We start from the raw sequence: 14,585 nt of genomic DNA, 5'->3' as shown, positions 1-14,585 counted from the left end.
TTTAATAATACTAAAGCTACATTATACAATGAGAAAAAGCTGGATAATTTTTTTCTTTATTTAGGCCTAAACTTAAAAAAGAATATGCTGACAGAGTATGCACAGAATCCCTCCTAAAGGTAACACTGACATATAATTCTTTTTAGTATTCTCACATCAGTTTGCTAGTCTAGCACAGAGTAGGCACTCAGCAGATAGTCATACACAGATGAATTAAAGTTTCTGAGAAAAATCAAATGTAAAATGTGTTCTTTCTTCAATGCAAACAGCATGTTCATCAGAAAAAAAACCCCCAAAACAGCCTAGTGTTAATCGCTTCAATTTACTTGAGGTTTTAATTCATAACACAGTCTAAGTTTAGCAAGTCTGTTTTCATATACATACCTCATAGAGTTGCAAGCAGATGGCATCTATGAACCCAACTTGCATACTTGGAATTTTATTTTTCTTCTCCCTGTTCATTAGATCCTGAAAATACAAACACAGAAACAGACAGACAGACACACACACACACACACACACACACACACACACATCTAGTTACTTAAAGAACACAATTCAAGTTGGCCCCCAAAACATCAATCGCTTTGTTAGATGAGAAAGGCCAGACACAAGCCTATCTGTCTCTTTCCCCCTCGGTCTCCTGCACTCTGCTGGCACTGGGCTCAGGGAGACCCTAATCCTATCTGGCTTGTTCATCCTGGTCGGCTTTTCCCACTCTACCCGTGGCATTGATCACTTGTCTAGAGTCAACCATTGACCCAGAGTCGACCACTGCCGTTTATCTGGAGAACACACAGCTTTGAATCGTCTATTGATATGGAGTGGAACACCCTCAGCTTTGTGGAACAAGTCACTGAGGCTACAGCTGATTACGATTCAATTCATGCAGAGAGCTTTCTGAAGGATAATTATGCAGATGTCATCCTGATTATTCCCAGGAGGTCATGACTGGAGCAGCAGACAAGCCCGGCACTGGCCATGGGAAGCAATGAGTCTGCACTAAGTGCTTGTTTAAAATGAAGCAAATTCCCCATTAGCGGTGATCATCACTCTCCTACCCACCACTTTCTAAGAAGGTTCTGAGCCTTGGAATGAACCCACCATTACATCAGAAGACAGGGAGTAACTGTGAAAGACTAGTGAGACACAGGATGTGCCCAGCTGAGGCTAAAGAGCGAGCAGAGTGGATGGAACTGTACACAGGGAGGGGGTGAGGACCATGTCCCTTTTAATACGGACTTGATAAATGTCCATTTGAATTGAAAAAAAAAAAAAAAGACTCTATGCTTCATTTTTAGGAAAAGTGTACTCCAAAAGCCAGAAATGGTTTGAGAAGACTCTTACTCTTGTCTGTGAGAGCCACGCTCTATGTAAAAAAAGACAGTATGTCTCAAAAACCTTTAAAAATCTGTGCCCTTCAACACAGCAATTCTGGGAATCTGTCCTAACAAGAGAATGAAAACTGTCATTAGCAACAAAGACGTTTATCAAAGTGCTGCTGGTCCTAGTGAACGTTGCAGACATGACACCAAAGGAAGTAGGTAAACTGTGGCTCCGTCTGTTTCATGTGATCATCATAAATAATACGCATAAGAATATCCATTAGAATGAAAATAGCTTACAATGTTGAAATAGAAAAAAACAAATTACAAAAAAGTAGGTACAATATGATGGCCCAAAGAGTCTTTTTTGTCTTCTTTTATTTGCTTTTGTTTTCTGTAATAAACATATTCTTTTTATATGTAATCTTTTAATAAGAAGGATGTTTTAAAAACTAAAATGAAAAGAAACTGTGTTCCTAATATCCCACAGAAAGTGTAAGAAGTCTAAACTAAACAAGTGTATTTGAATAATTCCTACCAACTAGGTCTCATACTTACAGCAGGCTCTATGTTGAGCTCTTTTCTCTCTCTGTCTCCTTGGTCAAAAAATTCAGTCGCTACAAGTTCTGCTATCTGAAATAAATAACCGATTAAGTTTTGGCAATTAAAAGCATACAACTCTGTAAAATAGAGACTCTGAATAAAGATAATGAAATCTACCAAAGCTAGTTTTTAACCACTTCAGTAAAAAGATAATAAAACAATAACGAGTAATAGAAATTATATTTTATTTGCTTTTAAATATGTGCCTAATCACCAAGGCTAGAGTTCATAACCTGTGATTAGGCAGAAAAAAGCAACATGTTATTTCAACTTTAGCAATCAGTGGGGGAAAGATAGAGTGTGCCCATCTGCGTATATAATCAATGAGCTATTTGTTAAGTACCTGTTATGCCAGGTGCTGTGAAAAACACGGTATCAATATAGGGGTGTACATGGTGATTGATAGATATGACTTTTAAGTTTATTTATTTACTTTTTAAAGATTTTATTTATTTGAGAGTCAAAGAGAGAGAGAGCGAGTGAGAGAGAATATGAGAGCGGGGAGGGTCAAAGGGAGAAGCAGTGATGCGGGACTCCATCCTGGGACCTCAGGATCACGCCCTGAGATGAAGGCAGTGAACCAACTGGGCCACCCAGGCGCCCTAAATTTATTTTAATCTACATGTTCCTCCTCTTTTCAAAAATTGTCCTTATCATTTTTGTTTTTGTTGTTAGGTAAACGGGTTGTTTATCCTGCAGTTCTCCTCTATGTGGATTTTGCTGATTGCATTCCCATGACGTCATTTCATGTTCCTCTGTGCCCTGTATTTCCACACACTGCTAATAAGATCTAGACGCTTGATTAGATTTTTTTTTTTTTTTTGGCTGCTTCATAGGCATTGCTGTGTACCTCCATCAGGGGCCATATGAAGCCTGGCTGCCTCTCTTTTTGTAATATTAAACACCAGGAATGATCTTTGTCTAGATCCACTACTTTAGGGGCTAAAAAAGGTGATATTCAAAGCGATCATTTCTTTTTCTTTTATTAGTTGAAGTACAATAAAAAAAAAGTTCCCCTCATCAATTATTTAGTTACTCTAAAGCACGATTCATATAAGAAAAGCAGGAGAAATGCTTGATTTTTTCCACTTTAATTGCCATTTGACAAAAAGCAACTTGGTTTCCAAGCAACTATCAAGGATGACCAGGGAAGGTTTCGTTTTATTATTTTTATTACTAATTCGAACTTTTAGATGGAAACATATTTAATGGATTTCAATCCTTATTGATACTCAGATTGTCCCATCTCAGCCAGTGGGAGCTTATTAAGTTGGCTTCTCTGTTCTTTTGAAAAAACCCTACCAGTCTTTAATAGCTTCCCGGCTTTCTGATACAGTAAGATGTTCTAGGCTCATTTTGTTCATGTCCTGCTTTAGAACTGCTATCAGCTGTTTCTTTTCAGAGCCCTTATTCCTTCAAAATGAAGTACTTAGAAACCTCAATATGGGCACCAGGTTTGTTCATTACCACCAGGTTGGTCATTATTTTTAAGCCCTTTTAGAGGATGGAGCTAGGGCACAACAGAAGTCCATACAACATTTCAATTCAAATTCAGAATTACACCATTTCTGCCCAACCTTATCCACATTTATCTTTCTACTACAGTATTTTTTATTTGCTTTTATCCCGTATCATCTAAAGCAGTGATTGAGTATCTAGGCAAAATCACCACTAATAATAAGATTACTGAAAACAGTTTAAAGCTTTTTTTGGTAATTCCTTTTTGTTTTTAGGGTACACTCTACTAGAGATACATGGTCAAAGTATTGTTTTAATGTCACTTGGAATGAAATAGTTCCCTTCATGTATGGTTTTGCAACCAAAATCAGGCTTGTTCCACTTACTTTCAAGGCTTATGGATACTTAAAATTCAATTTTATTATTTTAGAAATGATTTAAACCATTCCAAAGTTAAATCTACAAAACTAGTACACTCAGCAACTCTAGCTTCCATTTCTGTTCCCTAAGTGCTATTTCCTCCTTCCCTTACAGGGAATCATTAACTTTTTTGTAGTAAATCCTGGGTTTTTAAAATATAAAGAAAATATGTACACATATTCATATTTTACCCTCTTCTTAGATAAATGGTAGAGTACAATATACTTTTTTCTATACCTTGCTTTTTTCCCTTAAAGATACATTCTTGTAATCGCTCCGTAGTAGTATACAGATACTCCCCCATTTTTTTTTTTACAGTTGCATAGAACTCATCGTGTAAATGTGCTGTAAATTACTCAGTCAGTACCTTACTGATGAATAAATATTTGGGTTACTTCCGGTCTTTGCCATTACAAATAGTACTACAGTGAGTAGCCCTGTATAAATATCTTTTTATGTTCTTTCCAGTATATCTTTGGGATAAGGTGCCTAGAAGTAATGGTAGATGAATATATTTATAAACTTCCAAATAGCTATAGTATTTTGCATTCCTGTTTTCCCTCAACTTCCCCAGCAGAGTATCTCATGAAGTCTTTTGGATTTTGCCAACTGGACAAATAAGATATAGTATCTCAGTGTTTGTTTGTTTGTTTTTTAAGATTTTATTTATTTATTTGTCAGAGAGAGAGAGCACGAGCACAGGCAGACAGAGTGGCAGGCAGAGTCAGAGGAAGAAGCAGGCTCCCCACGGACAAGGATCCCAGGACGCTGGGATCGTGACCTGAGCCGAAGGCAGCTGCTTAACCAACTGAGCCACCCAGGTGTCCCTGTTTGTTTGTTTTTAAATGAAGTAGAATTTACATACTTTGAATCGCACAGTTCATGAGTTCACTGTATTGACCAACGCATATAACTATGTAATAAATTCCCCATCCAAGATACAGAATACTTCTATCACTTCTATGACCCTTCCCAGTGATTTCCTGCCCCTTCTTTCCTCTCTCCCCTCACAATCACTATTTTATTTCTTTCCCCAGAGATTAGTTTGCCTAGTCTAGAACTTCACAGAAATGGAGTCACAGAACATACTCTTCTGCGTCTGGCTTCTTTTGCTCTGTATGGTGTTTATGAGACTCATCTGTTATCAAATGTATCAATGGTGAGTTTCTTTTTACTGCTGAGCAGTACTCCACTGTATAAGTGGATACAATACAGGAATAAATATTACACTATATAAGGAATATATAAGGAATAAGGAATTCACTACAATATTAAGTAGTTCATACAACTTGTGTGAGTTATATGGAATACACTACAGTATGTTTAGCTATCCTCCTGCTGATCGACGTTTGGCTTGTTTCTAGTCCTGACCAGAGTAATCTCCCTTATCCATAGTTTTGCTTTCCATGGTTTCAAACTGCGGTCCAGAAGCAGATGATCCTCCCTCTGATAAATGGTCAGAAGCCAAAAGAAGCCTAACGCTCCATCCCAATGCCTGTATCATCCACCCCACTACCTCTCCACTTTATTATCTCCTATCATCACGAAGAGGAGGAGGGAGAGTGCAATCAAATAAGAGAGAGAGAGAGACCCTACATTCACATAACTTCTATTATAGTGTACTGTTAGAATTGTTCTATTTTATTATTAGTTATTGTTGTTAATCTCTTCCTGTACTTAATTTATAAGTTAAACTTTACCATAGTGATGTATACATAGGAAAAAACATAGTATATATATATAAGGGTTCAGTCCTATCTGTGGTTTCAGGCATTTACTGGGGATCTTGGAACATGTCTGCCATATATAATACTACCATATTAGGAATGGAGCTGTTATGAGATTCTTTTTTTTAAGATTTTATTTATTTATTTGACAGAGAGATACAGCAAGAGAGGGAACACAAGCAGGGGAGAGTGAGAGAGAGAGAAGCAGGCTTCCTGTTGAACAGGGAGTTCGACACCAGGCTTGATCCCAGGACTCTACGATCAGGACCTGAGCTGAAGGCAGACACTTAAGGACTGAGCCACCCAGGTGCCCCCTGTTACGAGATTCTATACAAGCTTTTCTGTGTCAAGTTTATTTGTAGTTCTTCTTATGAATGAGGTTCTGAGGACCTCTGCAAATGAGTAAGAGCCATTCACATTTCATCAACTTTTTGTTCAAAAATTTGGCCCATTTTTCTGAAGGATTGTTGTTGTTTTTCTTCTCTATTTTTATGAGTTCTTTAATGTTGGGGTATTAAATATAAAACATAAGTTGTAAATATTTTTATCAGTTTCTCATTTACTTTTGCTTTGCTTACAGTGTCTTTTACCATGCAAAAGTTTGCTTTTTAAAAAATTTTTATGTAATCAAGTTTATTAATCTTTCCCATTGTTTCTAAATGTTGAGCCATAGTTAGGTAAGTTTTCTTACTCCTAAGTTATAGAAGAATCCACAGATGTTTTTATTTAGTACTTCTATGGTTTAATTCTCTACAGTGGACTCTATGCTCCATTTGGAATGTAAGTATGCAAAGTACATCCAATTCTGTCTTTCGGCATCTGGTTATGGAAGATGGGAAAGTCACCCTAAGATTATTTCAAAAAAAGTCTCTCTCTTCCCCCAGTTATTTGAAATGCTATCTTTATTATACACTAAATGTTCTATGCAATTCTCAATGCTCTATTGTTTCCACTGGTCTATCACCAATACCAAACTATTTTAATTAGAGGCTTTAAGTATTATTTTTTATGTCTGGATCCCCCACCTCATGCCTCTACCTTTCTGGGATCTGATTAAGCTGAAAGGATAAATGAAAAAACAAATTCTTCCCTCTTCCACCCTCTTCCCTATTTGGAAATGGGCAGATAGTCCCATTTATTACAGAGCAGGACAGTCCATGAAGACCATCTTTCTTGAGTGCTTCCAGCACGTCGGCAGCTATGGTGCCTGCAGAGTCCATTTCTAATCTTGTTTTCTCAGCATTTGTGTTTTATGAGATGAACCTGTCACTGGCCTCCATGACTGTGCAGCTCAGAGCCCAGCCCTGACCAGCAGCAGACTGTCAACAGTCTTGCGTAGTGCACTTAGGATTAAAAACCCAAAGCACGATATATGTAGCACTGTATGTACAGCCGTCCCTTGTCTGAGCCCAGGGCCTTTACTGCCTCTGCGAAATGTTATGGCAGTTACTTATTTAGAGAGAAGGATATATTTCTAGCCTCCTGGCCACAGGCCCTGATCACATCCTTCTTGACACCTTATATCAACATTTCCTATATTTATAAGCCCCAGGAAATGTTTAAGTTCTACTCATTAATGCCTACTTGGAGCTGAGGTATAGCCTCGAAGGCAAACCATAAAGAAAAATCATAAAAAGAAAAATAATTTGCTGCTTCTGTTTTTCAAGGTTATTAAAAAAATGTGCTAAAAATATTCCCAAGTGAGCCAGAAGTACTGGAATTAAAGATTATCAACAGCTAGATTTTTGCTGTGTTAATACAGGTGCTCTCTCTCACTGTATCTTATAAATATTAGTAAATGCTAAGGAATCTTCTAAAAAAGACAACCTGTTTATGTCCAATTATCTGCTTTTAATGCCACTTAAAAAATTAGAAAAAATACCACAAATACTCCCGAAGCTATTTTAGAATACAGACTTTTCTTCCTTTGACTTTTTAATCCCTGCTTTTACTATCAGCAAGCAACATACCCGTTGTTGAATAGGCCAGGGTTTGGTAATGGCAGAGAGATCGCAAGCTGTCATCAACATCGCTCTGTTAAGGGAAAAAAGAAGCCCAAGGCTACGATTTACTTTTTTTTTTTTTAATTAAATTTAATTTTTTTCGGTGTTCCAGGATTCATTGTTTATGTACCACACCCAGTGCTCCATGCAATACATGCCCTCCTTAGTACCCACCGCCAGGATCACCCAACCCCCCCTCTAAAACCCTGAGTTTGTTTCTCAGAGTCCACAGTCTCTCATGGTTTTTCTCCCCCTCCTTTTTATGCAAATATATATTCTTGGTAAATAGTTACTGGTAAAAACTTTAAATTTAAAGCCCCCTAACCTATGTAGGATGGCTGCTTATAAAGACCAAAGAAACAGAAACAATTTTTCTAAAGTTTGATTGATTTAGCAACAGCATTGTGTCACGGTTTTGGCTGTCCACTGAACTATTGGGATTTGCCCTAAAACTGCCTCCTTTAGTTCCAGATTGGCACAGGGAGAGAAATTACTAACCTCTGGGCAAAAGCTTACCTGCTCTTACTATTTTTTTTTCACCTTGGTATCCCATTCTCAGTGACACTAAGATGAAAACACATTGTCTACTAGTAATTTGCCATTAAAGGGTAACACCAGATATTCTACTGATAGAAGTTCTAGGAGAGCAAGAATGATGGTGGGTCATCCCAATGTTGACCTCAGCATATGAAGTGACTTCTTTCTGTGTGAAAAGTTCTGACTTAAACAGTATCTGCCAGAGAAAGGGGGAAATGAGAGGACAGTGCCCTTTTGTCTTTCTGTGGTTGAGAGAAGCGAAAGTCATGCTGAGCTCTGGTGTCGATACAGCTCTAGAAACTCAATAGCATAACTGTCATATGACAATGGCTCTATACTTAGTGCAATGTTTCCCTCTTGGAGCCAGAGGCCTGTCTGTAATAATTTCGTTTGAATGAAGAAGAAGAAAGGCCATTGCTGTAATACAGAAACACTTGCAGTAAAGGGATGTATCCCTCGTCCCTGCAGGGAAACCCAACCTAAAAGCACGTTCTCCTTTAAATTTGTGAGGCAAAAAGGAAGTGGTTTGCTGCTGCTACTCGACCTCTTCTACCAACTCTCTTGGAGAAGCAGGTGCAGGAGAGATATCTGCAATCACTATAAACCCGCTGTCATGCAGGATTTTGGTGCTCATCAGTATAAACTGTCTTCCCCAGAGGAGACTATGGCCCTCGGTGAGCTTCACTAAAATCTGAAAAACGGGTGCTCATGGGACATCGTGCTCTAGAACTGGGAGCTCTTCTCCGCAAGCGCATGGGACCCGGCAGTGGGAGCAGCTGCAGACTTGGAACTGCCTTTAAATTTCTTTTTTGTTATTGGGACAAACTGTTCACTAACTACAGTAGCATGTCTATACTTAAAAAAAAATTTTTTTTTTTTAAATTTTTAAGTAATCTCTACACTCAGTGTGGGGTTTGAACTTATAACCCCAAGATCAAGAGGTATGCTCTACCGACTGAGCCAGTCAGGCGCCCCTACAGGTCTCTACTTTTCTAAGGAACTGTTATGAAAAACATTTTGAGGCTAAGAAGTCAAGCATGATTGTGCAGAACAAAACAGACAAGCTGGGCATTTGTGCATTGTTCCCTTAAAATTTGCATCTTCTTTTGAATGCTAAGTAGTATCAATCCATTTAAAGAAATGTTGATTTCAAAATTATGATAGCACTCTCCTTGGTGTTCTGAGTCATTCTTTTCTCTATGATTGACCGCCTGTTCTTTGTGATGGATCCAGTTCTTGCCCTGGCAAAGGTAGGAATGCTAAAACCTAAGGGATGGTCTCTGCAGCTAGAAGGGAAGGACAGGTGTACAGGGGAGGGGAATGGAAATCCTGATGTTCTGACTGTGCTACTCTGCCATCACTCAAGAGAAGTGAACACTTCACAGCGACCTTCTTGCTCCCACAGTCTTTGAGCCGCTATTTTCAGCTATTCCATTCCAAACAATTGAGAATATGAGCAAGGGAACCTTACAGCTTTGTATTGATATTCTACCACATTTTAAAGGTCCTTCTAGGACAAAGGAGTGATTTATTCACTTGTATTGGCAAATGCATTTCTTTTCAAATAAATATTCATATTCAGCCCTTTATACAACACTGTAGAGAAATCTAACAACCTCTAAGATCATCACATTGTAACAAATAATTGCAATAAAATCTGATAGTGATAAAATTAATTGGGTAACAAGACTTCAGCTTTAAGAACAGGAAACCTACTTACAAAAACAATTCTTTTTGATGAGGATCTTCTAAGTTGAATTGATTTTTTCTTATAAGTTCAAAAAATTCTCCTCGTCTCCTTGAAAATAAAGAAAAACATTTGGTAGTTATGATGAGTCTCCAGGCTCTTATTTCTTTGGTTGACAAAGACCCATAGAGTAAATTTTTTTGGAAAAAAAAAATCTCTAAATTTTTTCCTCCACCTTAGAATCCAATATAGAAGTCATCATTTAAAAAACTAAAAATATCGAGGTGCCTGGGTGGCTCACTGGGTTAAAACCTCTGCCTTTGGCTCAGATCATGATCCCAGGGTCCTAGGATTCAGCCCAGCATCGGGCTCTCTGCTCAGCAGAGGAATCTGCTTCCTCCTCTCTCTCTGCCTGCCTCTCTGCCTACTTATGATCTGTCTGTCAAATAAATAAATAAAATCTTTTAAAATAAATAAATAAAAATTAAAATTAAAAAGACTAAAAATATCTCACTCTCCCCCCTTCTACCATTTTCTTTGGGTAAAACAGATTATTTTAAAATTTAAATTATTTTCAAATTATTATTTCACTATGGCTCACAAATAATGGTCACTTCAATTCTTAAATATGATCTTCAGAAAATAAAACAAATATGAGTTAAAAATTTGATGCCAAGAATGACTTAAGAAATTTTAAGGGTATGGCATAATCAGATCTATATGGCTTCGGTTTAATTTCATTTATCTTACACATTATGGTATAGGGTAGAATAATGTTCATAATTACTCTATATTCTATACTCAGTATAAAGTAGCAAAGGTCTTCTGAAGCAAAGACCAAATAAAGTGTACAATGATATTCACTCAGTGTTGAGTGATATCTCCTCTGTGCCCAGCACTTGTTAAGCATGTTGGGAAGTTATAAGGCATGAGCCCTTCTGACCGTGTTTAAAATCTAGTTGGAGACACAAAACAAATGTAAGAAACACTTATATAACAAAACGGACTGTATGTGATTAGAGTATCAAAAATGGAAAATAGGTTTCATATGGGTTCAGAGGCAAGACCCTTGTGGCCTGGAAAGGCTGCGAAGTCTTTGTGCTCACAGAAATTTTTTAAATCCTTCATAATCTGATAATCTTTGTTCTGCAGTCATTTTTAAATAAACTGAAGTTTGCGACCTTTTCTTTCATCCTAATTAACTTCCAAGTGCTCCAAAATCCAATGACCCTGACCCTTTTAGATGCTGTTATTTTTAAATGTACAGGAATGGGTATCTGGTATGTGATTTTGTGTGTCTGTTCTACTTGTTTTTACTTCTCATCAGAGTGGTTAAAGCCGTGAGTGTGAATCTTTGTGCTTCAAGGAAATCCCGTGAGTGTGACCTCCAGACTCCTCTCCCCTCACTCCTACAAGTGCAGCAAAGATCTCAGTCTGCATGTGGGAAACTGGCCTGCCCGAAGGCAGCAAAGGTTTTTCTCGCTTTTAGAAAGGCAGTTTAATTATAGGTAAATGCATACATGCATGACAAATATTACTCTAATGCCCACTTTAATTTTTGAGTCTGTAACTTCACTAACTAAAGTTCTATATTAAAAGTCTTCTGCCAGGATCAAATAAAAAGAAACAAGATTTATTTGTCTGGCACTTAGCACCTTTTCCTGCCCACCTAGGCTTAGATGACAGTGTAAAGGAGCTGTAACACGGTCAGAAGCTGCAGAGGGGCAGTGAAGGAAAGGAGGAAAAGCAAACAGACTATATCATCTTTAGGTTGCACAACCTAGCTTGGAATGACCTGGGTATGATAATTTACTTTGTACATCACTTTAGAGACATAGCAGTAGATCAACAGCACAAATAACTCTGTATTCTGGAACTTGTAGAATTAAGTGATAAGTCAAAGAAATAGCCTTTTCTGGCTTCCTTTAGGAAACTGCTTCATAGTTTGAAAAACAAGACATTTGATTTGCCAGGACATTTGTCTTTATAATCTAAAAATTTCCCAACATGCATTTTAAAAGTTTGAAACAGTGCAAACACCTCCAAGACCTATTTATTACAAAATATTTCTTAGGACTTACTTAATGTACAGTGCTAGGTCTGTAGCTAAAATAGCTTGCTTGATCATTTTCAGCGTGGTTTTATATTCTTCAATGGAGAGGCCACTGAGGATCTGGTTGCCCTTTATAAAAAGAAACCATCATTAGCACTCCACCTGGAGGAAGGGCTGACAATAACAAAATCTGAAGCTAGAATGATGTATCTTAAACACATGCCCAGTGTTCTGAACTCATGAATACAGAGGACAGCTGCTTACTTCAGAGTAAATACCATGAAAGGACGTTTGCCCTCTATGCTCCCACCCCCCCCACCTTGTCCGAGAAGAAAAGACAGCTTCATAATGGTACATTTGCCTACACATGTATGTCTTTCCAAATCTTATACACCTTGGTTCTTGGGCCAGGCCTGAAATCTAATAACTACATCTTTGACCTTTGGGCAGGTGAATTGCTGTAACAGCAAGAGAAACCTTTGAAAAATCAAAGCCATGTTAATGGACGTGAAGAATGAAGTAGTGGAACTTTTAAACAATTGATTATTAAAGAAACCAGTTCTCTATGGCTTTTGTAATAAATCCAAACACACTTTTTGGGTGCAAAGTTATATAATTTAACTTAATCAATGTCGAGAACACTGTGCATTCTTTAGGAACATGCTGATACAGATGGGTACAGGACATGAGCCAAAGGTGCGCTTACTGGTGATAAATAGCAAACATGGGTTGAAACACCTATAAGAAATATTGAAAAGCTGGCTAATCCAGATGTAAATAATGAAACATTTTTGCCATATAACCATTTAAAAAATTTTTTATCTGTAATTTAAAGCATAGTAGTTCTCTCATCTTGAACTACAGAAAACATTCCTTGGGTACTCAGCATATCCTCAAAATAGTATCTGTAAATTAAGTGAGATGTGCTTCCTAAATCTCAGGTCCAATGGAAAAAAAAAAACAAAACAAAACCCAGAAGTGTAGGAATGATATCTGGAGGCAAAGGATATGTTCTAAAGACAGGGAAACTGCTGAGTGCGGCAGGCAACACTGGTTTGAGGGTAACTAGATGCCAACACTGTGGTGTGTATCTGATTAATGAATCTGTGATTGTAACCATGCACATTGTTTTTATCTATGAAGTCATTTTAGATTCTAGGTCAGAAAGAAAACTATTTAGAAAATAACTCCCACTACTTTTACTTAACATAAAACAACTTCAAATGGAAAAGGAGGTATCTTTTGCTGTTATGTTTTTATTTTCCATTCCGAAATGGAAAATACTTACAGTGACCATAAGTTCTTATGTTTTGGTGCTTACAAAGACAGAATACACACATGGTCTTATAACATACTACTTGGTAAGCTATGTTATTGAATGACATGGGTACCTCTGATAGGGATACTGTTAAATATGCTTTAGGAAAAGGTTAGCATATTTTCTTTCTTTAAAACTGAACGGGATATTGGAATAAAAGTTTTATATTTTTCAATAAGGCACATAGATAGAAAACCCCAAGGAAAGTACAGATGCTTCTACTACCACACAATATGTGATTCCTGCAAAGTCTCTGTTCTGAAACCCTACACACTAAAAATGATATGGTTTGTGGGACAAATCGTGTTGGGGCAGATCACACAAAGCCCGTGCAACTTTAGGAAGCAGAGCATAAAGCAGACTGAAGACTGGTGCATGTGGAGGTAACCTGGACAGCTCAGACCGGCCAGTCTGGATGCCCTCTGTGAACAGTCAAGACATACGGAACAAAGGCATGCATGCTGGTGTGTGGGGGCCCAGAGACAACGTGGCTGGGATTGGATCTTGAGACAGTGGGGCAGCTTAGGTCAGCACTGAAAGAAGAGCAGCCTCCTCCAAGCCCAAAGCCAGTGCCCAAAGCAAAAGATCAAGGCCTCAGGTGCAAGTGACCTTGTCAACCCCCTTAATATAGGACAGAAAGGGTACATGAGCAAAAGCCAAGGGGAGGGATTTTTTTTTTTTTTTTTTGCTTTCTTGCTGAAGGTCAAAATTCAACTCCCACAATTCCGGTACCATACCCAAGGGAATGTGTATAGGAATGAATACAACCTGTACACTTATGCTAATGTCATTTAAGCACCAACCACACATGAACTAATTCATATTAAACAATCACAAACTTTAGCAATCTGTATGAGACTGTATGCAGAATTTATAATGAGGATGCCAATCTGGTTGTGTAACTCTTAACCCCTCACCCACACTGAGATGTTTAGGGAGTGGTGTGATTGTGTTCCTCGTCACCTCAGGTAAGAGAGGAGCATGAAGTCCCTACATATGTCTCCTGTAGCCTAGTGGGTGTGGGAGGGCCCGCAGTGGTCTCATGTCTAATTCCTGTCCGGAAAATCTAAAAGGCAAGACACAAGTTAACTAGCCACATTGACTTTGGCAGTAAAGAAGAGCTTACTACTATACGGGACGGCTTGCATTTTCCGAGTTTTGGAGGTCGGGGTTCCTTTCCACCCTGTCCTTTTCAAGAGGGCCACAAAGAAGGCTAAAGAACCTTCACAGAAAGGTTTTCAAAGTGAGTGATCTGACTTTCAGGAGCTGAGGAAGGAGCCATACATAGAGTAGACAGAGATGACCATTCACATTAAAAAAACATCTGGTAGAAAAACCCCACAATAAGGGAGCCTGGCAGGGATTATGAACTTGCCCATAAGAAAATAACTTGGTTTAAACACCTACTAGACCCAAAAAGTGAGACATTCCTAACAGTATCAGTCTCCAGTCTA

The 14,585-nt window shown here is 38.1% G+C and overlaps 1 protein-coding gene and 1 long non-coding RNA gene across 4 annotated transcripts in view; one reads left to right on the top strand and one right to left on the bottom strand.

Moving 5' to 3' along the window:
• The window catches only part of PDE5A (phosphodiesterase 5A), a 152,637-nt gene that overhangs the window by 5,656 nt on the left and 132,396 nt on the right, over positions 1-14,585 (bottom strand). For all 3 annotated transcript variants that reach the window (XM_082727377.1, XM_082727379.1, XM_082727378.1), the window contains exons 16-20: positions 11,842-11,942; positions 9,794-9,871; positions 7,504-7,567; positions 1,884-1,958; positions 385-468 (exon numbers count right to left, since the gene is read on the bottom strand). In XM_082727377.1, the coding sequence (XP_082583503.1) occupies positions 385-468; positions 1,884-1,958; positions 7,504-7,567; positions 9,794-9,871; positions 11,842-11,942 (402 nt within the window). The remainder of the gene's footprint in view (positions 1-384; positions 469-1,883; positions 1,959-7,503; positions 7,568-9,793; positions 9,872-11,841; positions 11,943-14,585) is intronic.
• The window catches only part of LOC309862946, an 87,307-nt gene that overhangs the window by 57,961 nt on the left and 14,761 nt on the right, over positions 1-14,585 (top strand). The window contains exons 4-5 of the long non-coding RNA XR_014310809.1: positions 4,844-4,965; positions 5,686-5,840. This is a non-coding gene — a long non-coding RNA (uncharacterized lncRNA). The remainder of the gene's footprint in view (positions 1-4,843; positions 4,966-5,685; positions 5,841-14,585) is intronic.

The sequence above is a fragment of the Mustela nivalis genome (assembly GCF_964662115.1).
Source record: "Mustela nivalis genome assembly, chromosome: 4".
NCBI lineage: Eukaryota > Metazoa > Chordata > Mammalia > Carnivora > Mustelidae > Mustela > Mustela nivalis.
The sequence above is the reverse complement of the archived record's forward strand: the minus strand, read 5'-3'. Positions and strand labels throughout refer to the sequence as shown.